This window comes from Phytophthora ramorum (assembly GCF_020800215.1).
Source record: "Phytophthora ramorum isolate Pr-102 chromosome Unknown Phyram_PR-102_s0016, whole genome shotgun sequence".
Lineage (NCBI taxonomy): Eukaryota > Oomycota > Peronosporomycetes > Peronosporales > Peronosporaceae > Phytophthora > Phytophthora ramorum.
Window position 1 is genome coordinate 944,770 of NW_027150662.1, and position 25,108 is coordinate 969,877.

The 25,108-nt window shown below is 55.0% G+C and overlaps 14 protein-coding genes across 14 annotated transcripts; 6 read left to right on the plus strand and 8 right to left on the minus strand.

The window, feature by feature from the left end:
* Positions 1 to 507: 507 nt before the first annotated feature.
* On the minus strand, positions 508 to 1,833 carry KRP23_12990 (uncharacterized protein; the record flags this gene model as incomplete). Its single annotated transcript, XM_067883647.1, has 1 exon — positions 508 to 1,833. One exon carries the CDS (start codon positions 1,831 to 1,833, stop codon positions 508 to 510), a length of 1,326 nt encoding a protein of 441 aa, XP_067739074.1.
* Positions 1,834 to 2,086: 253 nt separating this feature from the next.
* Positions 2,087 to 4,521, plus strand: KRP23_12991 (Poly(ADP-ribose) glycohydrolase; the record flags this gene model as incomplete). Its single annotated transcript, XM_067883648.1, has 3 exons — positions 2,087 to 2,628; positions 2,700 to 2,757; positions 2,833 to 4,521. 3 exons carry the CDS (start codon positions 2,087 to 2,089, stop codon positions 4,519 to 4,521), a joined length of 2,289 nt encoding a protein of 762 aa, XP_067739075.1.
* Positions 4,522 to 4,777: 256 nt separating this feature from the next.
* Positions 4,778 to 4,984, minus strand: KRP23_12992 (uncharacterized protein; the record flags this gene model as incomplete). The annotated part of the gene is made up of 1 exon (XM_067883649.1): positions 4,778 to 4,984. One exon carries the CDS (start codon positions 4,982 to 4,984, stop codon positions 4,778 to 4,780), a length of 207 nt encoding a protein of 68 aa, XP_067739076.1.
* A 527-nt stretch (positions 4,985 to 5,511) lies between these two features.
* KRP23_12993 (uncharacterized protein) lies at positions 5,512 to 6,213 on the minus strand (the record flags this gene model as incomplete). Its single annotated transcript, XM_067883650.1, has 1 exon — positions 5,512 to 6,213. One exon carries the CDS (start codon positions 6,211 to 6,213, stop codon positions 5,512 to 5,514), a length of 702 nt encoding a protein of 233 aa, XP_067739077.1.
* A 1,671-nt stretch (positions 6,214 to 7,884) lies between these two features.
* Positions 7,885 to 8,247, plus strand: KRP23_12994 (uncharacterized protein; the record flags this gene model as incomplete). Its single annotated transcript, XM_067883651.1, has 1 exon — positions 7,885 to 8,247. The coding sequence occupies one exon, from the start codon at positions 7,885 to 7,887 to the stop codon at positions 8,245 to 8,247; it is 363 nt and encodes a 120-aa protein (XP_067739078.1).
* A 523-nt stretch (positions 8,248 to 8,770) lies between these two features.
* Positions 8,771 to 9,247, plus strand: KRP23_12995 (uncharacterized protein; the record flags this gene model as incomplete). The annotated part of the gene is made up of 1 exon (XM_067883652.1): positions 8,771 to 9,247. The coding sequence occupies one exon, from the start codon at positions 8,771 to 8,773 to the stop codon at positions 9,245 to 9,247; it is 477 nt and encodes a 158-aa protein (XP_067739079.1).
* Positions 9,248 to 9,780: 533 nt separating this feature from the next.
* On the minus strand, positions 9,781 to 10,209 carry KRP23_12996 (uncharacterized protein; the record flags this gene model as incomplete). Its single annotated transcript, XM_067883654.1, has 1 exon — positions 9,781 to 10,209. One exon carries the CDS (start codon positions 10,207 to 10,209, stop codon positions 9,781 to 9,783), a length of 429 nt encoding a protein of 142 aa, XP_067739080.1.
* Positions 10,210 to 12,246: 2,037 nt separating this feature from the next.
* Positions 12,247 to 12,852, plus strand: KRP23_12997 (uncharacterized protein; the record flags this gene model as incomplete). The annotated part of the gene is made up of 1 exon (XM_067883655.1): positions 12,247 to 12,852. One exon carries the CDS (start codon positions 12,247 to 12,249, stop codon positions 12,850 to 12,852), a length of 606 nt encoding a protein of 201 aa, XP_067739081.1.
* Positions 12,853 to 14,822: 1,970 nt separating this feature from the next.
* Positions 14,823 to 15,410, plus strand: KRP23_12998 (uncharacterized protein; the record flags this gene model as incomplete). The annotated part of the gene is made up of 1 exon (XM_067883656.1): positions 14,823 to 15,410. One exon carries the CDS (start codon positions 14,823 to 14,825, stop codon positions 15,408 to 15,410), a length of 588 nt encoding a protein of 195 aa, XP_067739082.1.
* A 616-nt stretch (positions 15,411 to 16,026) lies between these two features.
* On the minus strand, positions 16,027 to 17,778 carry KRP23_12999 (uncharacterized protein; the record flags this gene model as incomplete). The annotated part of the gene is made up of 1 exon (XM_067883657.1): positions 16,027 to 17,778. One exon carries the CDS (start codon positions 17,776 to 17,778, stop codon positions 16,027 to 16,029), a length of 1,752 nt encoding a protein of 583 aa, XP_067739083.1.
* Positions 17,779 to 18,067: 289 nt separating this feature from the next.
* On the minus strand, positions 18,068 to 19,165 carry KRP23_13000 (uncharacterized protein; the record flags this gene model as incomplete). The annotated part of the gene is made up of 4 exons (XM_067883658.1): positions 18,068 to 18,074; positions 18,147 to 18,429; positions 18,499 to 18,518; positions 19,041 to 19,165. 4 exons carry the CDS (start codon positions 19,163 to 19,165, stop codon positions 18,068 to 18,070), a joined length of 435 nt encoding a protein of 144 aa, XP_067739084.1.
* Positions 19,166 to 21,017: 1,852 nt separating this feature from the next.
* KRP23_13001 (uncharacterized protein) lies at positions 21,018 to 22,787 on the plus strand (the record flags this gene model as incomplete). Its single annotated transcript, XM_067883659.1, has 1 exon — positions 21,018 to 22,787. The coding sequence occupies one exon, from the start codon at positions 21,018 to 21,020 to the stop codon at positions 22,785 to 22,787; it is 1,770 nt and encodes a 589-aa protein (XP_067739085.1).
* A 72-nt stretch (positions 22,788 to 22,859) lies between these two features.
* Positions 22,860 to 24,092, minus strand: KRP23_13002 (uncharacterized protein; the record flags this gene model as incomplete). The annotated part of the gene is made up of 1 exon (XM_067883660.1): positions 22,860 to 24,092. One exon carries the CDS (start codon positions 24,090 to 24,092, stop codon positions 22,860 to 22,862), a length of 1,233 nt encoding a protein of 410 aa, XP_067739086.1.
* A 277-nt stretch (positions 24,093 to 24,369) lies between these two features.
* On the minus strand, positions 24,370 to 24,897 carry KRP23_13003 (uncharacterized protein; the record flags this gene model as incomplete). The annotated part of the gene is made up of 1 exon (XM_067883661.1): positions 24,370 to 24,897. The coding sequence occupies one exon, from the start codon at positions 24,895 to 24,897 to the stop codon at positions 24,370 to 24,372; it is 528 nt and encodes a 175-aa protein (XP_067739087.1).
* Between the last annotated feature and the right edge of the window lie 211 nt (positions 24,898 to 25,108).

Below are 25,108 nucleotides of genomic sequence, written 5' to 3' on the forward strand. Positions count from 1 at the left end.
AACATGCATTGCTGCTGTAGTGCGTAACTTCATGAAGCATGTCCCAAGTCCAGTTTGTGTGGAGACCATGCAGGGCATCGCCCTCCACTACCCGCAGCGAGATCTGTTTGTTGTCTTGGGGTCGATCGTTGTTGTCCTTGACACTGTACGAAACCTAAACAATGATTTTCCGTCGTCACAGGGAGAACGAGCAGACCCTGACGATTGGCGCGATATCTTCTACTGGATGCATTAACACTTGACGGCACCGTTAGCGGGGAACAACAGCTAAGGGCTGTGATTGACAGGGCCCGCAGGGGTGTTCCTTTTCAGGACGGGCTCAAGCTTTTTCATGTAATCCTTGTTGTAAAGCCGTTGAAGTGATACACGCAGCTACAACAGGGGCTATGATTCAGATCAAGGCCGTCGCTAGCGCAGTAAAGTCTACATTTCAAGGAAATATCTGCGTACGAAAGTGGCGCGTTCACAACAAGTGCCAATCATTTGCAATTTAAATCATAGCCGACTTCAAGCCGCATCAATTTGAGGTAGGAGGAGCACGACTGGTGCGACGTTCTGAGTTTCCCAGCGCAACAGCATAAAGAAAATCTCGTGCTGCCAGCGCCGCGCAAAGTCGGACGAGTGTCCGTCTAAAGACCCGCCAAAACGAACGCGACAACTGTTGCCGCCGTTGCCTTTAGCGTCGTCCGAGGAGAAGCCAAACCACAGGAACGACTCGAACCAGAGGTTGTTAGCACAACCACAACGCCGCGTGAACGATGGGTTCACCGACTGCAGCACCACGAACAATCCTGCAGGCGAGGCCATGCGGTACAGCAAGTAAATGCTGCGGTACTTGGTTGGCACCTGTTTTTCACCCTCCGGGCTCAGCTCTTGCTGCATGCGACGAACCACGACAATGTCGTCGTTGATCTGGTGCAGCACTTCAAGTTGCAATGCATGCACCACAGGCTCCAGTAGCGCTGCAAACGACCTCTGGTTACGGCAGAAAGCCCACGTCTTGTGAAACAACTGCCCAGCCGTGTATCCGGCGAACGTTTTGTCAAATGCAAACTCCACACAGGTGTCGTCATTAACGAGCGCGCGTCGCTGCTGTCTCCACCCCATCATATCTCCAGTTGCCTGTCGTGGTTTCGCGCTCACCACCGCCGAGTAGAACTTTGCAATCTCACTCGTGGCGTCTCTCACAAGCTGCAGACAGTGGCCGACCGTTCCAACATCCCACGTGACAAAGTCACACAACGTCACGGGGTCTCTCTTCACCACGATGCCGTTCCCAGTGTTCATAACATAGAAATCGGCTCCCGTGTCACCTGCCGCTGCTTCGCCCGTCACTCTCCGCTGCACTTTGTCGTGCTCAAAGTAGTCCGGATGAGCTCTCGTGATGGCCAGCAACGAGCCCACGAGTTGCGCGTGGAGCTCATCGTTCTCGTCCAGTAGGTGCTGTCTCTGCTTCTCCAGGTGTGAAACTTGGCCCTGCAGTCCCGACGGCTGCTGCTGCTCCAGGGCCTGCGCCTTCACAACCTCCAGCTCCTGCACCGTCCGCATCATGGCCGCAATTTGATCTCTGAATCGTTGTCTGGACCGTCTCATGGTCTCCCGATGGCTCGCGCGTCTCGCCGCTGCACGCTCCTCGGTCGAGAGCTTCTTCCTGACGCTTTTGCGCGTTCGGGTGCTCGGGTCAGTGACCGCGACGTTTTCCTGCTCCTTGTCGTCGGTGGAGGAGCTTGTGGGGGACAGCTGCTCATCGCTGAGCACGTCGGGCGCGTCCGACAGCAGTGCGGACACGAACGCGACCTCGTCCTCCGTCCACAGCGGCGCCTCGACGTCCATGGCCAGTACTATAGACCTGATAATGAGAAGTGCGTGGCCAGGAACTGATTGGTGATGTGCACCACACCGTGCGAGGAATGATGGGCTCGATCCTAGCCAGCATTCTTATTTACAAATATATTCTTCTACGGAGTAGAGGTTGAAACAATAAAGCAATTGCATCTCACTACAGGCGAGATTACGTAAGCACATTGATAATTACATTTGTGTACTGTATTTTCTTCGAAATTGCATTTCTCCATTTGCTGATCCCATGTCGCGCGGCTTCTCCTTGGGCGGCGCGAGCTTCGCCTTCCACTGCGTGTCGCCGCCGGAGCGCCTCGAGCTGGCATCGCTGCTGCTGCGCAACAATGGGGCGCTGTTCGACGCTGCGGACGAGCGGAAACCCGACTCCGTTTACGTGATCACGAGCTACTGGGCGGACTGCAAGCCACGTCCTGCAGGCTTCGGCGTCCTGCTGCGTCCTGTAACGCGCTTTTGGCTGCAGGAGACGCTACGACTCGGGCGCTGGTTGCGGCCTGACAGTCACCTGTTCTTCCAGCCTCCGGACAGGCCCAGCGACCTGCAGCTGCAATATCCTGCAGGATTCCAGGACGCCTGGCAGACACAGACTGAATTGGATGACGACGGGGACGTCACCATGCAGGATCCTGCACGACCTGCAGGACACAGGATCAGGCTTCCCTGCTCTCCCAGCTTCCTCTTTCGAGGACAAGTACCGCTCTGGCCGTACTTTGCAGCCTTGTTGGCTCAGCCCATACACAACGCCCAGGAACTCGCAGCCAGACTGCAACTGTACGCTGTTTAGAGAGTGTAGAGCCTGGGTCAGGGAGTGATTTGTGGTGCTGTGGTTGCTGCTGTGACAGGATGGCGCTGTCAGACCCGCGCCGCAGATTTAATTGTCTAGAGTACGCGCTGAACGAGGTTCGTGGAGTGTTTTATTTTTCTGCTGTGGAAGGTGGCTGCGTGGTGCTAAAACGCATGTTATTGGTGCTGTAGTTGCTGACGCTGGAGGAGCAGGCCAAATTCTTCAAGGACGTACTGCCGGAGATGGTGCGTCTGGTGCTGGCCATGCCGCAGATGTTCGCGACACCGCCGCCGCTACTGACACCGCTGGAAGTTGGTGATGAAGTGGACTCGGACGCTGCCAGCAGTGAGCAATGCCAGGAGACTGGCAGACAGGCTCGAGTAGTGACGCAGAGCCATCGCTTGACGAAGCTGGAGGTGCTGACGCTGGTGTGTGGCTGCTTCTTCGGTATCTTCCCCGACCAGGACATTCTCAAAAGCGTCCAGCCTGATCTCGGCCCTCAGAGCAAGAAAGCGGGGCGTCGCGGCAACGACGATGATATCATCCACTTTCCTTACTTCACGGCAGTTCGGATGTTTTCGGCGCCTGGCAACATGAGCCGTATGGTTGTGCTGAAGGGCCAGAAGATTCGCTGCCTTTTGCAGTACTTCTTGCGTGTTGTCCCGCGCGCGATCTCAGATCGTGGCGCTTTATCGGCAGAGGTTATTGATTTCACACGCGTTGGTGTGCAGTTACCACTGACACATGGTCGCATTAGCATGGACCAAACTACTCAGGAGCTGCTCGGCATTTTGGGAGTTAGTGCGGACATTCATGAATCTCAAACCGATGCAGACGCACCACTCCACCCACGACTGTTTCCTGCGCGATGTGTGTCTGACACTTTGATCGAAGACCTGGACAAGCATTTGCAAATTGATTTTGCGAACAAGTTCGCTGGTGGCGGTGTACTCAATTCTGGCTGCGTTCAGGAAGAAATTCGTTTCATGTTGTCGCCCGAGCTGCTTGTGTCGTGCCTCGTGTTCGCCAAGCTGGAACCTCACGAAGCTTTTGCAATTCATGGGACAGAGCGCTACTGCACATATCAAGGATACGGCGGATCATTTGTGTATGGCGGTAATTTCGATGACATGACGCAGTTGGTAACTCTACCTGACGGGCGCCTACGCCGGAAGTGTGTGATTGTGGGTATTGACGCAACAGACTACGGCTCAGCGCGGGTGGAACGACAGTATACGCGTGGGCACGTGTGGCGCGATCTTGTGAAGGCTTATGCTGGTTTTGCCTACCCTGATGCACACGATGGCGAGCGGTGTTGGCCTGTAGCCACAGGAAATTGGGGCTGTGGTGTCTTCCGAGGTGATCGCGAACTGAAGTTTCTGATTCAGTGGCTTGCAGCCTCGCTTCGTCGTCGCGAGTTGGTCTATGTTCTGTTTGAGCAAGATTTGGATCTACTAGCCAAGGTCGAACCGTTGTTAACGCTTGCGACTAGCCCAAGAGTGCGCGAATGGGACCGCCAAAGCGCAGGGCTGACGCAGTGGTTGATGGGTTTTCTTTTTGACGAGCTTAGCGTCGGCCGCGGGATGAGAGAAGACAAGGGCGTGTTGACCCGTGCCTCGCTGTCGCTGGAACAAGCGCTAGGAGCACTTTACCTTCCAGACGAACAGCAACAGGAGCCCGAGGTCAAGCAGAAGCCACAGCAGCCTGAGAGTTCGCCTCAAGCTAGTTCGTCGGCTACGGAGCCAATGGAGAAATCGTCAATAAGTCCTGCACTGCATGAAGAGCACGCCGAAGGGAACTCCGAGGGGTTGAAGAAGAAGCCAAAGACTACAAAGGAACTGCACCAGAAGACGATGCAGGACTTCTTTTCGCAGAAATGAAGCAACTTGACCAGGTAAAGGCGAAGAAGTTCTTCTGCCTCATAAACTTGCCAACAGGCTTGAAACACAACTCCTCACATGCATTGAGTCGCTTAAATCTACTTACAAAAAGAATCGCATACCAAGGTGGACTCGTACGTCGGTGTCGTGCGGTCATCGTCCTCCTTGGTCCTCAAGGGTCCGTCTCGTTCGTCATTTCTTCCGAAAGTCTCACTGGACGGTTGAACGTCCTTGAAAGGGGGGGCCTTGTTCTCACTTAATACTTCTTCTGGACCTGACTGTTGCTGCCGGTGTTGCGCGTGGCGGCGTCCGTGACCGTGTCGATTGCTCCACTGGAAGTGTCCATGGCGACGGTGTTGGCGGCACTGACGAAAGACATGGGGTCGGGCATGGAGGCAGAGGTCGGCGAGAAGCTCACGACGGCGACCACGAGCAAAGAGGCGAAGGCGAGAAGACGAACCATTGCTCTGATTTCGGTGTTGAGTTTGCGGTGGGGCTGGACGCTTGTGTTCTAAAGAAGTTCCTGCGTTGGTGCTGCGGAGGAATCCGAAATGGGCGTAACGATGCCCGTGCTTTGGCTCGAAATGCTGCTGGCAGAGGATGTGCCGGCGATAGTCAGTTTGCAGAGCCCGAAGCTCTGCCTGCACCGTGTCTCTAGCCACCAGCCGATTCCAGGCATTCGATCGGCGCTTTGCCGTGTTCCTTACACTCCCGAACGATAAACGTTTTTACGTGGAGACTTCGCCGAGGCTTTCGACAAAGGTTGGGATCCCAAACGCTTCAATGTAGGCAACTTGTGTAGTTGTCTTTTGAGCCCCGGTAGCTGTTGTGGATACTCGATCAGACGTGAAATCACGTAAATGCAAGCCAAATGATCAATGTCTTGTCAAGTTCATACATTTGCTGAGATTAAAGAGAGGAAGGAAGGGAATCGGATCACCCTGCACGCTGCGCGGCGTCGCCCGTCACAGCGTCAATGCGTGGTAGCTTCTACACGAAGTTCGCAAGCAGCGCCACGAGGGTGATCGCAGTGGCGCAAGCGGCGGAGAGTCCGTGCGTTGGGGCCGACGACGTGGTCGAGATGCCATCCGCAGAGCCGCTCGCCGCGCTTCCCGACGTGGTCGTCGTGCCCGTCGAGGGAGCAGTCGTCGTACTGGTATCAGCACTGCCCGTAGTGTTGTTACTTGCGGTCGTGGACGCGTTGATGGTGGAGCAGTCGAACGAGCCGTCGGTGGCATTGTTGTGGTTGTAGCAGGCCTCCAGGGCAGCGCTGGCGGCCGTTTGCGCGCAGTCGAGCGAGCTTTCCGTCGCGTTGTTATAGCTCGCGCAGGCTTCCTCTGCAGCGCTGGCGGCCGCATCGGCAGCGGCACTTGCTGTCGACTCGGTGCAGTCGAGCGAAGTGCTGTGCTCCGTGTTGTACTTGTTACAAGCTTCCTTGGCCGCACTGGCCGCCGCATCGTAGGCGTCTTCCGCCGCGCTCGCAGCGTCCTGGTAGAATTCTTCGACATTGCTGGCGGCGTTGTCGATCCAGCTACCGGCAGCGTTGGCGGCGTCTTCAGCAGCACTGGCAATTGCATTCGCTGCATCTTCGGCGGCAGCGGTGGCGTCGTCGATGATGTCGGCAGTTGACGGCGAGGTAGCAGCAAGCACCGCGAGCGCCGCGAGAGTGAGGTACGGGGTGAAGCGAGCCATGGTGGTGGTGGAGTGGTGGTGGCCTTGGGAGGTGGTGGTAGTTGGTACTCGAAAGCAAATTGGGGAATGATAGATCGGTGAGTCCGCGAAAACGATGTCGGGCCGTCTCACTTGTGCCCTGAGGCGGACACACTCGAGCACCGGAGCACCAAACTGATTCTCGGCTGACCATCGTGTTCGCGTACAACACGAAAGCTCGGCGACTTATTAGCAAGGCCATCATCCCTGAACGCACTGAGACGTTGGGTTTACCTTGGAGAGCAGGTATCTGCATCGACGGTAATCAAGCTTGTGTGTGGGCTCCGGTGTGCTTGATGACATCCTGGTAAGGCGTCGTTGCTTGCGGTAAACATGGCTTCACGTGATTCTCATGGGTTGCTGTCCGGCGAGAGCAGCACGCGAGCCACAAGTGGAGGTGTGACACAATTAATCAGCACCTGAGGATCCATTTTTGTTGGCGCCAGATTTTCATACCAACGCTTTTGATCTTAAGTGATGTGCAAACCAAAGGACAACACGAGTTGTAGACGGAAGCTGTCCGCGAGTGAACCTATTTTCATATGACTACGACCGAGTGGAAGCGCTGGCAACCACTATCTGTGCTTGATCTAAGGGTGGCAAGGATAGATACACTTTTCGTCGGGGCTTTGATTGTATTGCACTTGCACCTTTAGCACTACCGGTATGGCAAGTGTCCAACAAGACCGGCTTCGTACGCTAGGGGGGGGGGGGGGGGGGCTTCCAGCACAGCATGCCTTGAGTTTGCGCTCGCAAACGTTATTTTTCATTGTGAATTCGGCTCCTCACATCAAACAATGCTGCCATTCACACAACATGGTACAGCGGCAATTGCACTAGCCACAACGCAGTATTGAAAGATAGAGTCGCCTCTGGAGCTGGTGTCGTCGCTGAGCGGGAGCTGTCGTGGTCGTCTCCGTCATCGGTGCAGCAGTTTTGTTGGAGATAATTACCCCCCTCGGCATCGGTTGCTCCGAAGATCCTGAAGACGATTCCATTGCTACACTCGACTCCGAGCTACCTGTCGTCGTTCAATACGGGTCCCTGTGAAGGAGACAAACGTCTGCTTGTTGCCTCTGTTCCCGCAGCCAGGCGTTTTTGGCGCGACTTCAATGGACATGGATGTTGAACACAGCGTCCTCATCTTGGTCCCTGCTGATTCAATTCCTGGTTCCGGGCATCGGTGCAAGGTGAGAGCGCTTCGAGGTCTTCAGTGAGTTTTTCCAACTGCAAGTTGCTGTGGAAAGCGCATCAGGGAGAGAAACGAGATTGAGCGAGCTTCGAGGTGCCAGTACTTTCGCTGTTGCGCTCAGCCTGGAGTCGACCAGCAGGGACAACGTCATCACTTTAATCAATTTTGATTATTTTCGCTTGGAGTCCTCGACTAAAAAGTGATCAAACGGATTTTACCTACCTACTCATTGCATCCACTGAACTGGGGGCGCGGGTGCTGAAGTAGGCTTGAGCTGTAGTGTCCTGCAAGCCGCGATTACTCCACCAACGGTGAGTAAAAATTCCACAAGGAATGAGTGGGCCTTGGGAGCTACAGTTCAAGCGGCATCCTCAGTCCGTTGTTCTTGGCGCTCGAACTTCAGTCATTCTCAGTTTTACTTCCAAGCACGAGCACCAGTACCCCCAGCACCACCTACGAAGATGGCTCGCTTCACTACTTATCTCACGCTCATGGCCGTCGCTGCCTTTGCTGTTGCCTCCCCTGTTTCAGCCGGCGTGATCGGTGACGCAGTTGATGCAGTTGGAGATGCCTACGACTCCACCGCCAGTTGGGTCGACGGAGCTGCCGACACAGTGGGGGATACTACCAAGGACGCCTACGACTCGACCGCCAGTTGGGTGGATGGGGCTGCCGACACAGTAGGTAGCACCACCGAAGATGCTATCGACACGGTTGCGAGCGCCACGGGCTCCATCGTCGACGACATCTCATCCGCTCAGACTCTCGCGGTGACTTCGACCGCCGTTTTCGCCGTTGTCGGCCTCGTCGCGAACATCCTATAAGCTATGCGCACCTGCAGCGTTGATCCAACAACGATCGCATTTCTTTCGTATTGACATCAATAGAAGCGATATCACCTTGCGTTGCTTTTCATTTGAAGTGTATTCCATGTAAAACTGTATCCGATAGGCTCGAGACAGCCGACTCGCCAACTGGGCTTTGCTTATGGAGCGTGTTGCTCACGAACCTGTCGGACTGACGTGTTGAAGCTTCGGCTGAACAGTGGTCGCGAAAGCCGTGTCCGCCGCCTTCACAGCAACGCAAATGCCTTCAGTCCCCAGCACTGAACGTCCGACCGAAGCACATGCAGCGCGGATGTACTGTAGAGGACGATATCCATGCAGTAGTGTTTCTTCGTGCGTGGCTGAACTTTCCTTGTGCGACAGCATCGATTAAAATCCACTGCGAACATCCGCTCGCCGTGCGGCGAGACTGTCGCCTCGTGGTGCCGCACCTCTCCCCTAACAACAAGTCGCTCATTCGTGAATTCACCTCCAGACCCCCAAGTCAAACTCTCTCTACAAGATGCGTGTCCTGTCCTGCCTCGCCTTCATCGCCCTCGCTGCCGTCGCGAACGCTGAGCACGCCGTCGTTGAAGACCTCGTCAGCAGCGTGACGGACGCCGCTACCAGCGCGGCCGGAAACGTGGTGACCGACGCCGCCAACGCTGTCACCGACACAGCCGCCAGCGCTGTCACGGACGCCGCCAACACTGCGGTCGACACGGTCGCTAGCGCTGCCGGCTCCACCGTCAACTCGGCCGTTGACACGGTCGCCAACGCCACCGGAACGGCCGCCGACACGGTCTCCAGTGCCGCTGACGCTGCTGGCAGTCTGCTGGACGACGCGGCAAGCATTGCGAGCTCGGTCGCCGACGATGTGGCGAGCGCCGCTGGCTCCACTTCCGCCTCAGGATCTTCCGCGGCCCCGTCGATCCGACAATCGTCGGGTCTCGTCATGGCCGCCCTCGCGGTTGCCGGACTTGCCCTCAACTTCGCCTAAGCAGGCCTGAAGCATATGTAGACACCTAGACGGCAAAGCGCGCTCCCAGTGCGCCACGTTAATCAATCTATTCCACACTTAATCAATCATCTTCAACCGCTGTAAAATATCGAGACGCGACCAGCGAGTCTGTGATTGCGACGATTCTAATCCCAGGAAGTGCCCGCTTATCCACTCACTCTCTCTGAGTTTGCACGCGTTCAAGTCCTCCATTTTCCGCCGCGCATCTTAGACTTGCTGTAGAACTTGGAACCTGGTTGCTCATGGATCAAGAGGAAGTCGCCGCGGATTTAGTAGCAAAAGATCAGCACGAGCTTGATGAGCTGCTTGCGCTGATAGGAAACGAGCGGGGGGGGGGGAGAGGAGGAGAAAAGCGCTAATATAACCATGTACGTGCTTTTTTAAAAGAAAGATGTCGTCCGGCGGAGGGCACGCTCGCATGAGGACGACCCAACACTTACTCTACTCCAGACTACATCAAGTCGTCGATCCCATTCCGTCGTGGGCGAGGCCGCCCTACGCCGGCGACCAACTTAGATAAAGAGTCCGGTGATGGCGACGATGGCCACCGAGGCGAGGGCGATGCTGGGCGTCACGTGCGCAGAGGCCGACGATCCAGAAGCTGAAGCTGAAGCCGAGGCCGAGGCGGAGTCCGATCCCTGGAGGTTGGTGGCGCTGCCAGTCGTGGATCCCGACGACGAAGCGCTGATGGTCTCCTCCGTCGTCACGTTGGAGACGCTATCAGAGATGGCGGCCGCTGTGTTCGAGGTAGAGTCCGCGAGCGTGTCGGCACTGTTGGTCACCGTGTTGGACGCGTTGTCCACCGACTCCTCGGGCGTCGTGGCAGCCTCCGCGTTGGCGGCGGCGGCGACTGCGTTGGGGTCCAGGATAGCGTAGACTGGGGACGTCACTGCCACGACGGCGAGGGCCAGGAGCGCGATGTACGTCATGAAGCGAGCCATGCTGAAGGTTTGGTGCTGTTAGGTTGGGTAGGTACAGGTCGAGCGGTATTAAACGCTGTGCTGTGGGTGGGTGCTTTTCCGAGTGAGCCACGGACACCAAAGCCTGGCTTCATGCAGGCGAACGACGGGGTGACCATCTCAAGCCGCGGTGCATAGCGCGATAAAGTGGTGCGCGCCCAGCACTCTGGTCGACCGGCTTTCTCCATCTGCTCGCGCCGAAGATGCCAGTCGGGATGCGGAGACCTGGAAGTCGATGCCTTTGTATGGTGATATGCAGGCATGAATGGGAGGTGGCAAGCGTCTTTGCGCCGCGCTTTGTATGGACGTGATCCCTGTGATTTGAGGTCCCCCGCGGGCTTGCAATGTGAAGCCGAAGGCTCGCAGACAATACAGGATAGCAGGTTCCTGTAATTTGGCGGAGGTCCCCCATCAATTACTCGCGCTCGCAGCCCGTTCCTATGAAGCGCATTGGACGCGGCGAAAAATATCTTCGTCATTTGCTGTGCTGCTCTATGGCGAAGGCTCGGACGGAGGTTCCGGACGGCATGACATTCGATGGGGTGTCCCTGCAATGCCGCAACAGCCAGGAAGAACTTGAGGGGCACTTCAACACGAGCGCAGCCATCTGACGGACGCTCGCAATCTGCTTGCTGATGCGCCCCGATGGTCGTAAGCAGGTGCGCCCCTCACCCGCTCCAGGACATTGTGAAAGTCGACCCTAGTGATACCAACGCAGCAAAAGTCGGAGTGACCTCGATATGGTTCCACTCAGTAAACTCCACGAAACAAGAGGTGTCGCCTTGCTTTCTGAAAGTTACCACACGATAATATATTCGCTACTGGGGCGAGCTGAAGTGCTCGGTGCTGCGTCCCCTCCGAGTCGTTCTCGTGACTACAATCTAGTGGCACCGCACACATCCTGCACTCGGCGGAGCTGCTCGCTTGATCTCTTTCGGCACCGGTTCTTGATTTCGCTCAGTTTTGGGATCTGCAACGAACGACTGGTGCGCGGATGTTGAAGCAACCAGTGAGTCAGGACCGGCACGAATGACGACTGCAATAGCCGGGCAAGCACCCGGCCCCGTGGAGCGACAACATGGCTGGAGTTGCGCCCGTCAGGCCATCTGTAAATGGCCTGACCTCCTCAAGACCCTGTCCTCGGCGACGCGAGTTGATTTGTGCTCGTCCATCTGGAGCCTTTATATCGCAAAGGCAACGCTACAGCTCGACTGGCTTGTCTTCGAGCATTGGTAATTGCCCCCGCGGTGCAGAGTGCCCTTTAAGTCGCTCGCACTCGTCGAAAAACGCTCAAAACACGCCAATATTTCGTACCAAGCGGGCCGCGGATGGCGCAATTATGGTGACGTGCTGATCCGTATCCTCAACTCTGTGGATCATATCAGCATGCAAGCAGCAGCAGCAGCAGGACATCAGGGCAATGGACCTTTGGCTAGTGCAACCACCTCTGCATCTTTTCAAAAAACTCGCAACGTTCGACCTTCGTGTTCAACAGCGACGGTCTTTGCCCGTTGCTCGGACGTGTCCGTTCCAGGACAATCGAGTTAACTTGCTGAAGAAGGAGCATGTATCAAGTACTGTGGGCATTGCGTGCGGTAGGCATCTGGCCCAAAACTCCGCTCCATCCAGTAGCATTGGCGGCCCAAACCTGTTCGTATCATTTTAGGCCCTAGTCTCCTAATAACGTCAGAAACTATATCTCACAGGTCGTACGTATGCGTTGCTTTACAAATAGCAAGTACTAAGATGTCCACTACTCGTAGACGTGTCTCATGCCATGGCTACATATGCGAGATCGCAGGTGGGGACAACACTTGATTTACCGGAAGACAATTTTTTACAGCCGTGGGGTTTGGTTGATTTCTTCCACTGTGACGGCCGCTTTCGACCTGCGATGGCTTGACGATCTTGCTGCACCGTCACGCCCGACTAGCACCATGCGAAAAGCTCCATACATTGCTCTTTTGGCAGTCCCTTGCACTAATGTGGGTAGTGGACCTCGGCACTTGTGCAATTCACATGGACGACAAGCCGCCCCGCTTTTCGCCGCCAACTGTACCAACCGACCGAAATGACTCTGACAGCGCCGAGGCGCGCCCCGCCAAAAAGCGTCGCGTCGCGGATTCGAGCACCACGTGCGCCCCGGAGCAGTTGCACTGCCGCTATGCCAACAAGAAGTGCCTGAACCCGCGCGCCGTCAAGCGGACCGGCGGGCTGCACACATTCTGCGCAATGCACCGCGCCAACGCCAATCGCAACCAGCGCCGACTCGACATGCGCAAACGAATGGCCCGACAGGCCTTGAGAGCGGGGTCGGAGGGTGATCAGGCGCCGCTAGTGCCCCTTGCCGCGCCTTCGACTGCAGGCGACGCTGATGCTTCTCCAACGGGTGGATACGACCCACGTCTAGAGCCGCTGCACACGCCCACACCGCTGCTGGAGGAAGACATTTCGACGCTGGTGGCACTGTTCCTGCCCTCGACGACGACTCCGCAACATCGAGAGCGTGCAACGTTCGGCTACCAGCTTGCCGGCTCGGCCCCCACAACCCCCGATGGCTGGTCTTCATCGACCAGTACCGACGGATCTCCGCCACCGCCACCGCTGGGTGGCATGAGGTTCTGAAACCCACGACCAAGACGAACGCCACAGACGCAGTTCAACACGCACGCAGAAGGAAATTGCGTAGACGATATATATTTAAAACGAACGATGTGCTTGATGTGGACGGTTGTAGTGAACCAGTAGACACGTACGAGGTGGAAAGAATGCAGTGCTTAGTTCTTGGTCCCGAATGTTGCTGTTGCCGTTCATTGTTTTTGACATTTTTCGATATATCAGGCGATTCAGGCCAAGCGCTTCCCAGCCAATGCTTCTAAAACTGAAGCATGTCATTTCGACTAAGCGCGGTGCTCCTCGAGAATGTGAATGAAACCGCTTCATTCACGCTTTGTTAACATTCCTCGGTGTTCAATTTTCAGTGAACAACTCGATGCAGAGGGAAACGGAGCCAACTTAGCCAAGTGGTGCACACAGATGTCCGCTCGAGTGTCAGTAGCTGGGAGTCCAAACACCGAGATCTCTTCAACGTGTTGCCGTTGCTGCTGCATGGATAGCGAGCCGATCGCCGCCCAAGTGAAGCGGCATCAGACAAGGCCGATCGTTGCCTTTCATCAAGGTGACGACCAACCACCGAAATGATAATCGAAGGATAAGATGCAGCATGCCTCAACTGTAGACGATTCGAGAACGAAGTCATCGCTTGAAGCGTGCATTACAATAGGCTAAGCAGTCCAAACAGTCATGCTGGACACAGTTCTGCTCCGCTCCGTGCAGGTCTCTCTGCAGCACGCGCCCTGCTCGTTATACTGGAAGTGTTGGTACTTTGAGGCGATGGTGCTACGAAGCGGCTCGAACCGTGTAACCACAGTAGAGCCAGCAGTACTACATGTACCGGAAGTGAAGGCCCATACGCCAAGCCTTTGGCGTGTGTCTTTACAGTTCTCCGAATCGCGTTTCTAGTTATAATAATGTTGGCCGTCTCCAAGCCAGCATCTTGAACCGAGGCACCCGCACACATGGCGAGCGCTGTTGTGCATTGAGGTTCGTCACGAAATCCTTGCAGGCTTAATCGAATGCGTTGCATTCGACTAACGCCAACACATCTGACGTGAGCCTTGAAGTGGACCCCGCTGCATTCCCCACCGAAGTCGCGCCCAGCAGCGAGAAGCAGCAGTGCAACAACCAAAGAGATCCAAGCCGAGCCTGCCTCGGGCGGACGTCCAAGAGTTCAGTTCGAGGAGCGCCACCGCGATGAGCGAGCGGGCGCAGCAAAAGGTCAAGCCCGCCGCAACTCGGGCAAAGCGGGCAATTCGCTGCAAGTGAACCTCTGCCTGTCTGCCAGGAGAGCCGAGCGCTGGATTTTTCGCCTTGCCTTGAACAGTCCAAGCTGGACGCCGAGCCGCAGCGTGAAGTCGCTGTATGCTGCATAGCGGAGCTTCTCGAGGAAGCCTGATATCGCGACCCGACGAAGAAATCAGGTGGCGTGCTCATTCGATTGAGCGGTGCAGGATCTGGGCGGCTTGAAGCTGGCGCAGAAAGGCGAGCAGCGGCTCTCGCTCGCTCGATTTGCGGCAGCTCGAGGCTGCACATCGACGGCGGCCTCTGCTCGAAGCGGACGCACACAGCGCTGGCGCGTCTTCGCCTGCTGCGTTGGCCAAGGCTCGTCGGCAACGAGCTCCAGTTGTGCTGCACATGGGATATCATTGCGAAGCGGCCAGATCATGCTCGATCGTCCATCTCACGCGGACCCGGTTCTGCGCGATTCGGGCTTCTATAGTACATCCTATTCAGGATCACAGGTCACCACTGTTTAAACAGGTCCTGATACATACAAATTAAAGTTAAATGGATAATTTACGCATATCAGATATACAAGGGAATCGAATCTAGAAGTGGATACCTGCGACTTGCTAGCGTCGAGCAATGCTGACGCAGACGAGGCGCTCTGATACAAAACTTGCACTGCACCTCGCCGGTCAATCACCAAATTGTCTCGAACCAGTCACTCGCCCAACCAAGCCCGAGCCTGCACCATGGACCACCTGCTCAACGACGCGCCCGAGGACGCCGCGGAGGACGTCGCCGTCAAGAACGAGGCCGTCCAGACGCTGCCCCACCTGGCCACGCAGCTCGCGGCTAACGCGCGCAGCCCCAGCAGCTCCGCCGCCGGTCTGGGGCTGCACATGCTCTCGGTGGCGCCCGCTGCGCCTCCCCGGCTGCCACCCATTAGCCTCCTCACGGCCGCAGCCGCCACGCTGCAACCCATGCAGATCCAGCAGCAACAGCCGCAGCTGCGCCCCATGCTGAGCCCGCTGCGAGCTGCCGCGACCAGTCCGTTGCAGGCCGGAGTGCCGACCGACGACATGCTATGTCGCTATCGCAACAAGAAGTGCGGTTACCCGCGCGCTATTAAGCGCAACGGCGAGCGGCACAACCTGTGCGAGCGCCACCGCGCCAAGGCCAATCAGAACCAGCGCAAGCTGGAGAGCAAGAGACGCACCCAGAAGCGCGTGCAGCAGAGGGTGCACGTGGCCGCGGACCGAGTCGTCAAGGCCAAGAAAGTGGCCGTAGGTGCTGAGACTGACTTCAAGTTCACGCTCTACGGCGGAGCGGTGGCGTGAGGAGGAGAGGGAGAAAACCGTTTGGGTTCGATGAGAAGAACCGAAGCTGTGGGCCCCCGTAGTATCGAAATGCAAATTGTGCGATAATTTATGAATCGAGAAGTTGAGGAACTGACAAAACGTTGGGATACTGCTAACTGAGCGTTCCCGGGATATCTCGCAGAGTTGGTGGTGCGTTCTTTTGGTTGTCGGGGATGGCACCTCTGCGTTCTTCTTGGAGGCGTTGGCGACGTCACCTGATAGATGATAAACCTTACCATCAGCCCCAACGAGTGCAACAACGGCTTCGTTGGACTTATCGTCCGCTGCCAGTTCACTAACAAATTCGCTGAAACTCGACTCTTTCGGGGTAATCGAGCAAACCGTTGTAGTCTACTTAGGCACACGAAAGCGAAAGAAGACAAGCATACCCAAGTAGAGATACAAGGTGACCAGCTCGTAGCTTGCACTGAATACAGAGCTCCATGAACGGTAGCCCGCGAAACTTCGGGGTCCACCAGCAATTAGAGCTCGTTGCCACAACTTGGCTGATCAAAAGGCAAAGACGCGTCAGCACTGTGCATAGCCCATTTCGAACAGAGACTCGAGTGTGCTGCTATTGGCGTTAAGCTTCTTTCTAGGTTCTACTAGCTTGTTCACTTGTTGCCGCGTGTGCACCTCCGCTGGCATCACAAGTTGCTCGTACTTCGTTCTGTGAAATGTCACTACTTGCTAGCTTCTCAATGGCGTAAGCTGTTCCGAGCATTATACTCTTGTCTGGGTTGAGTATCAATGCTGTCGCAACCTTCTTGCGCTTAAGAACCGGTTCTTCAATCACTGGGACAACATTCGAGCTACTAACCGGGTCGGCCGAAGCGTTATCTTGAGTTCTTGCAGCTTCAGTTCCCTCGGTTTCCCCACCCACGTCAATTTCCAGGTTCTCCAGCTCACTAAAACGAAATTGTTGACATCGGCAGATGTAGGCGAGCGCAGCATACAAGAGGAAGATGAGGATCTCGTGGCCCTGCACTGAAATCCACTTCCAAATTCGCCAGTGATTGTCAGATCCGGTCAGTGAAGTGATTGTAGCGATGAAGACGAAGCCTTTCTGGAGCCGACGGTAGTGAAGGAACAAAGCGCCCTTCCACATGACTAGCGAGGTGTCAATATTGGCTTGCTCTCCAATCCTGTACCTCAGCCGAAGCATTTTCAAATTTGCAGTCCCGTAGTAGTGAATCAAGAGCAGGATCGAGAACCAGGAGATCCCCCAGATGACTGCGATGCCGATATTGTTCACTTCAAGCTGCTTCAGCACCACGAAGGCGAGCGCCCATTCTACCACTACGCAACGAATCCGAAAGACGTCGACTCTATCCAAAGCAGCTTGCGTGATGCCCCAGCCTCCAGCAATGAACAACGCCACTTCGGCTGATACTGCCAGCGCCACAACTTGTGCTACCAGTGCTGCTATCGCGACCATATTAAAATTCGGACTTGCAAACTGCCCCGCTGTGTTTTTCGCCGCGAAGGAGAGCGTCGTGTAGACTACTTGCGTTATTGGGACACTCAGTAGTTTGTAGTGCAAGGCCACTACAGACCCTGCAGGAGCCATACCCATGTGCCACAACCAGATTAAGCAGCCTGCTCCCCACAAAACAGTGCTCGCGGCGTAGAACGTGACCAAGTACGTATTTGTTTCCCACATGCAGTCGCCATCCGCCGTACACAACTCCATGGCAACAGTTCCTTCGACCGGGTCCCAAATGGCAGGCGGGGTCACACATTCCTTAGACCAGCGCTTATTTTCTGCTTCCGATCGGCCAGGATAGTTTTGGGGACAGTAAAAACACGATGAGTAGTAAGTGTGCGATGCCGGCGGAGGGTGGTCAAGACACGACCGCAGAATACCCTTATCTCCGCCCACCAACTCGCACGCGTCGATGTAGAAAGTGAACTTGGTCGAGTTGCTCCCACTGCGTTTGATAAATTCCGGTTGGGTCGTGACATTATCCATCGAGCCCCTGATGGTTTTGCTGGACTGGTAGACGAGATCGTCAGGCGACTCGTTTTCTAATGGGAAGGATTGACAGTAGTAGTCCAGTGTGCGGTTGGCCATGGCGCAGTACGAGGGTATCAAGGTGTCGTTAGTGCTAGCACTTGAGTTGGAGGGGAGACTGAGCAAAGTCGTGGCTCGCTCGTCACATGCCAGTAGGTAGAGCATGACACGGCCGTCGCCATCGTCAGTAGTGTCCATTGTGAATTTAACATCGAACTTGACATCGAAAGTCCCGTCATCCCCCAGGTCGAACGCTGCTAGGAACTCCACCGGGGAGAAACTGCTGCCCAGAGTCACGTGATGGTGATAATCGGATCGACCGAAGAGCGTCATCAAAGCGGCCGAGGCCGAAACTCTGGTTGGAATCAAGCAAGACAGCAATGTAAGTGTTAACGCGAAAGCTGGGCTCATCGCTGCTAGTTGCATTGTGGTTCTCTCCTCTGGACTGGAGAAGCAACTAAAGAAGCGCTGGAACGAGTCACGTTCGACAAGTTCATGTATAAATACGCTGAACATTTATATACATGCCGTTGGTGCAGCTTTGAAACACCACTATGCAGGTTTTCTGCATGTCAATTAAGTTGTGGCTGAATGTTTGAGCCAACTAAAAGTCCAACTAAAGTCAGCTCCTACGCAGCAGAAAGGAAGACAATGAGACCTCAGCGCATTATCAACCACACGAAGTACATGTACGCACGTACCATTGTGCGCCAACGAGTTTTGAATTGGTGTAGAATATTGGTAGGAACAGGCTTGTGTGCACCATGACCCTCGAATGATCGAGCACGAAGGAGAGCAAATGTAACAGAGAAATACCGACTCGGCCTTGGATAATGCAACTCACCACCAGCACGATCACCAGCTCGGCTGCACCGAGTATGACGACACTGTTCATTTGGGTCTTGACATCTGCGTCATGAAGATCCTTCAGCTGAGGGTAGTACGCCCGATTCGACAGATAGAACCGAGCAGTCGTAGTCGCCGCTGAGAGAGCATAGAAATAAGCAGAACTTAGAACCGCAAAAAACATCCCAAGAATCTACGTGAACATACCGATGGTGAAGGGGACGATGCTTTAGTGTAGAAAATAAGGGTGATGAATTCGGTGGTGAAGAGCACTTGCGCTGTCCTCTGAAGGAAACATTGGCACTCACATTCTGAGAAAACATGCTCTAGGTTGCGGTCATCAGGATTTGTCTCGTGCTGTTGAGGTGTAAACACTTCAACTGCACCAGGTAGCACCGAACTAAAACTCGGCAGTATTTGCCCAGTTGTTCTTGGTACAATAACCGCCTTTGGGCCGGTCGAAGTCGCGCCACTATCACCAACGGCGGAAATATTGAGAGAGGATAGTCCAAATTTGTAGCGCTGTTGCGAAAGACAAGCTACAGCGCCTTGATCTTCTCTGATAATCTGCAGAGCAATTGCAATAAAGCTGGCGTGTTTCAAAAGATGGCTAGTGTGTACTTGCTGCTGCAATGTTACCACGCTTCTCATCAGATCGCTGACGTCTTTCATCGATATCCACGCGAGGATGCATCCAGTGCAATCAGTACCAGCATCGTAGACAAGGACTTGGGTAATTCGCGACGTACACGGCATTGAAGACGTCCACGTTGAATATCGTCACCTGCGACATCAAGTCGTACTTGCTACCCAAGTGGTAACACATAACATTTCTGGTGATGACTTTGCTAAGCGCAAGAAGCCCAATGAACATGGTTTGAGCAAGTGCTCCAGCGTGAACAAAGTCGTAGAGATAGACTGGGAATACAAAATGGAGAAATACTGGGCAGTTCAGTATATTGACGTAGTCGAACAGCTCTTTGCGTAGCGCCGCATCTTGACGAAGAACTCGTCCGAAACAAAAGGCGAAACTTAGAGTAAGCACCCCAATTCAGGGCGGGACACCCACCACAAGAGTGAATGGTAGTGGAAAGCCAACGGAGCTAGCCATTAAGATCATGAGAGCAACTGATCCAGCACTCGAGATAAGCGATATCACGATAGTTTGGGTAGCTGTGATGTTCAGACATGGGAGAATGACTCGGAACCGCTCTATGATGGCGATTGTCATCAGCACAACGGCCAAGTAGTTGCAACCCCAAAACAATTGTTTGCACTGGAGCCAGCTTCGGGCGGAGCCATAGGCACGCAGTCCACAAGCACAATGATCAGCAAACACGGCAGTGGGAGCAGTACGGAAATCAAGATGTTGATGTCTCGTGGGAGTATTTGCTTAAGCTTTGGATCCGCTCCGCCGAATAATGCCCGCGTAGTTCGACCTGATAGCTGACGAAACCCCTGTACAGCCGACGCAAGACGTCGCATTGCTCTCGCATCCTTGGCCACCAGGAAGGCTTGGCTCGTGATAGCAGGTAGCGTAACACCGAGGATAAATCCGATGACAAACTAATTATGTAGTGCCCAGGAGCGCACAAGTGTCTATATCGGTTTACAGTTAACGCACACCACAAAAGCCAGTCGTTTTTCGGCAGTGGGCAGTGGGGCTGAATCGCCAATTTGAACCCTGTGGAAAAATGACCATGAACAGCGCTTGGCAGAACTACGGCGTTGTTCTGCACTTCCTTGCTCAAAAACGCGACCATAGATGCTTGTGTAGCGCGTACGAACCACTCTGGAACCCCCACCACTAGCGTAGAGAAGAAAAAAAACATCAAGACTACTCGCCATCATAATCGTGAGCGCAGTAGCACCAGCACTAGAGGCAACGCGATAGATTGAATAGTGAAGAAAATCAAACCTGGAACAGTGACTCGGAATTACTCCACGACAGCGTCACCGTACGTTGTGTCGGTTGTACATGTTTTTCGTCAGTTGAATATTACTGGTTCAAGATTTGAATCGTACAGCCGCGAATTAATTCATGTCGGTGTATCACTCGATCAACGTGGCAACAAATAGGCATGAAAGTAGTGCCCGATAGTGAACAGACTCAAGAGTAAACTCTTTCTGGGGCGTGACTTTCTGGCCATCGCGAGAAGAATTTTGCGTGTCACGTTGATGACAACCGGCTAGAATGATTCCATGCACAGCGAATGAAACATCACCACTGGAACCGACTTTGTAGGCATCATTTCAAGTTGACTTTTGAGTTGGGGCTTCGCAGCATTGGGCCATTTTTAAGATGAGTGTGGCCGTCTCAGGAGCGCTCTTCATTTGACCAAAATGCAGCACCTGGTCGCTTTAATCCTATACCTCGTTCATTCAGCTCATTCAAGAATCGGACGTCGTTTATAGCTCAAACCCCATTCGTGCCAGCCTTCTGGTCGCACAGCAGATCGGGGGTCATTCCCCTATTTTTACTTGATCTCCTTGTTGTATCACCTCCCAGTGATCTGCACTCTGCAAGTGTCGTCCTCGACCATTCGCCAAACATCGTCACCATCACAAAATCAGCCGGCGTTGGAGCTATTACAACGATGCCGACTCAAGATCTCTCCACTCGTCCAAAACGCCGGCATTCCAATGGCAACTACCGCAGAAATTTGCTAGGATCAGCTGTACTCTCGTTGCTCAGCGTTATCAGCTTGCCAGTCGCACACGCAGACATGGTCATGCCGTACACATCGACACCTTTAACATCTTCCAACGACCCGGACTACTACCACCAAGTGGCCATAGAGAGCTACGCCTCGCGTCTGCAGTATCTGGCTGAGTATGATCTCGGAGATGATGGAAGCTTTGAGATCGCGTTGAATATCTTGCTTACCATCGCGGTGCCCCATGTTGATGAAGGACGCGATATGCTTTACCTGCTTGCGTGCGAGGGCGACGCAGCAAGAGCATTCCTTGACTTGTCGTCGAACGATGACGATATGTCCAAAATCCATGTTCCGTCGTACTGTGCAATGACAAACCGCACGCTCGATTACTACTGCCAGTCCTTCCCGCTTGAAGACGATTCTCCGGACGAATTTGTGTACCAGTCCGTCAAGGTGGTGTCGGGCTCCATGACCGAAATGACTCCGAGCGCGTATTCACTGCTTTCTCACAGTGCTGATGGAGACAAAAGAGACTCCAGATCGGGTAGCGGCAGCTCGAAAAACGTGCTTTTCTTCATCGATTCCTGTGAAACCATGGGCGGCCAGGCAGGGATCCTCCGGTCCTGTCTGGAGAACCCTCCGGGGGTCGGCCACGAGACTGCGTGCTTTTACTGCCCGAAGAATTACCCCATGTCGTACACTAGCCAGATTTCAAGTTTAGCGGAGGACGACGAGTGCACAACCCCACCGCCCCTGCCTCCAACAATTCGTGGCACGGTATCCATGAATCTGTGCAATTCACAAGGAGACTGCCTGGGCAAAACGACGAGTTTCCAGGCGATTATCTACGGGTGGAGCGCGCTCGTCTGGGGCATCGCCTCGTTTGTGTGGGTCGTTCATATCCGCGCTGCAGCACGTGATGCTGTCGTTGAGCTACAGCATAAGATGAAGCTCGTCCCAATCACCCAAATGTTCTACTCGGTGTTGACATTTGGAGGTCTCTACACCGAAGACAAGCTGGTGGGCAGAGCTCGCAGCCTCTTCCAGAATGTCACCGTGTTAGCTCAGCTTGTAGCACTCGCGGTGTTTGCAGAAGTCATAGTCGTTATCGCGAAGGGCTGGAAAATCACACGCCCGTCGTTACTCCCGCGCGAAGTCCATTGGATCCGATTCGTGACGATAAGCTGGGCAGGATCCCTCGCCGTTCTCAAACATACAAGCGACAAGCAGGTGGCCGTTGTGGTTGTCTGGGGTTTCTCTTGGGCTTGCGTCGTGTTCATGGTTTGGTACAACTCGGCCTTCAACCTGAACATGCTCAAATACCAGCTAGCGATGGTGCGCCAGCTCGATCTGGACCCCCAGCTGACGCCTGTGTACACGAAGTTCATGCTGTTCCGCCGCTTCCGCGCGTTACTGGCAGCATACATTTTCTTGTCCTGCATCTCAGGAATCGTGGGGCTCGTTAACGACGCCACGCAGCACTCGTCCGAATGGACGTCGCTCGTGGGGGACGATGGTCTCACTCTGTTTCTGTTCGTCGCCCTCGGGTACACCTTCCGATGTCGTCGATTTGGTCGCCTACTTCAGCTCAGCGCAGCGATGGCGTCCCAAGCCGATAACACAGTCAGATCAACCGATCAAGTGTCAGTACATCGAGGAAGGATTCTACCGGAGCCAGCACAGACAGTAGAGCCGCCAAAGCGCAAGAAGACGATCATAGTACTAAACCCCGACCAAGCTCCCTGGCTCGCAACAACATTCGAGTTGACTCAGCAAACCGTAACCCCAGAGACACCGCCTACGAGCACGACCAAGCCACAAGACCCAGCGTCTTAAGACGGCACTCGTCAGATTAATCAGATAGAAATACAACCAGTTCACCACTGAACGAACTTCCCATTGTGCAATTCATCGTCGCCGAATTGCGAATGTTGCTTCACCGCGCTTCAAAGACCTCATCGTCGGCGCTGCAGCCTCAGCTGGTACCGCACTAGGACTCGTCGGAGCTGGCAGGATGAGCGGGAACTGCGTCGTGGGCGGCAAACCCAGCGCAGAAAACACGAGCGAGTCAATCTGCCGTTCTACCAGTAACCCTGGCGTAGGCGGGGCTGGTCTGAGCACTCGGCTTTTCCTCTTAAGCTCCGACTTCTTGGCGGTTGTGAGCAAGCGATCGACCACGTCCTGCGGCTCCACATGTTTCGGTCCTCGATGGCAGACGATCCCCTGCGGCCGCATTTTCTTCCTCGCACTGGCCTTATCGTCCGCGCAGCCGGCCACAATCTGCTCGGTGCTTTTCCGCCATCTCCAGATCGTCCTGCGGCGCGTCTTGAATTCTTCGGGCGGCAGGTCCGGATAAAACGTGTCGATGGTCTCGCGTACATTTTTGGCCGTAGCCAAATGCTCCAGGACGCGCCGCTTCTCGTCCAGCGAGAAGGAACTTCTCTTGATCACTTTTGCAGGTTTGGTCTCTGCTGGGATTGCGTCTTGACTGCTGAGGTCGGAGTCGCTTTTTCCTACTTCTAGGTCCTGGTCACTGCCAGGTCGTGATCCTGATCCTGAGGCTATCTCAGCCTCCTCTTCTGCACGCAGCTGCGATTGCTTCGTCACGGACTGCTCCACGGCGCTTGCGATCAGGTCCTGGATGCCGTCCTCCGTTTGATCCTGAACCGGGGCTTCATCCTGAATTTGGACCTCGTCCTGGATTTGGGCTCTTATCTGGGTCTCGTCAGGAACACCGACCTGTCTTATTTGAGTCTCCTTTGTTCTGGGTCGACTGCGTGTGAGCACAATGGGCTGGAACTCGTCCACTTCGTGCTCATTTTCGGCCGAAATGGGTTCATCCTGCAGCTCCAGTTCAGATTCCAGACCCCTAGGACGCGGAGGTTTGGGTTTTTGGGTCTTCGGCCTGCGCATGCGCTTCCTGGCGGCCCCTTGGCGCGTGGCGGCACCCTGGAGGATCTCGCGCGCATTGCGGCGCCAGCTCAGGACGAGTCGCCGGCGCGCGTCGTACCGCTCGGAAGCTAGCTGCGGGTAGAAGCGCTCGATGGTGTCGCGCACGCGTCCTGAGATGCGGAGATGCTCCAGGACGCGGCGCTTCTCGTCCAGCGAGAAGGACGCTCGGCGGCAGGATGGTGCGCTCATGATTGTGGACCTGCAGGAAGGACACATACGGTACTTCTCTTTTGTGTGTTTTACACACATAAAATAGTCTATGTGCAACTTAAAATGACCATTACAGCAACTTAAACCGAGCTGTGATTAAAGCAACTTATGACATGTTGAAGCCGGCTGCTCCAGTCTTGGCAAATGGTCTTCTAGCAGTCACGAAAGCTTTTAGCATGGGGGACACGTAGGGAACAATTTGCGTACTCGATGACGAGTAAATGGAGAATAGCATGTTGGATACTGTACTACTCGCTCACTCTCGGTCTCGGTCTGGGAAGCTCAGCAGCATGGCGGTCTCTTTTAATTCGTCGTAGGTGGGTCCAGGATGTGGACTGTCGGACTCCTGCAGCGGCTCTGGGAGGTTCATCTGGGGCGTGTCGGAGGGTAAATAGCTGAAATCGGGCGCCTTGTCCTCGTCCTGTTGGTTGTCCACGACCGCGCTCGACTGAGACCCTTTACGTCGGCTGCGCGTCTGCGGCTGCTTGCTACTCCGCTTGCGCAGCTCCGAGTTGCGCTGGTTCTGGTTGGCGCGCTCGCGGTGCATCTGGCAGAAGTTGTGCAGCTCGCCGTTCCGCTTCTTGGCGCGCGGGTTCATGCAGCGCGTGCTTTTGTACTTGCAGCGCAGCTCGTCAGGCGGGTCAGTGGCTGCGGCGACGGCTGCGGCGGCGCGCTCGGCCTCGTACAGCGGGTCGAACGGCACTGCGACGCGGCCCGTGGCGAGTTGCACGAGTTTGTGGCCGTCCTCGTCGATCGTGACGCCGCGAAGCTGGTTCGGGTCCATTTCCTTCTCTCTGACGTGGAAAATCGCGAGTGCTGGGCGACCGGAGCGACCCTCTCGAGTGCAGACCGGGTGGGTGGGAGCTCTGACGTAGGCCGAGTGGGAGACGGGCCTCGATTGAGAAGGAGACCGCTGTCGACGCCCGACGAAGGATAGTCAGCGTTATGGAGCAACACGCCGATCAAGGCTCAAGGTACTGTAGCAACTTGCTAGT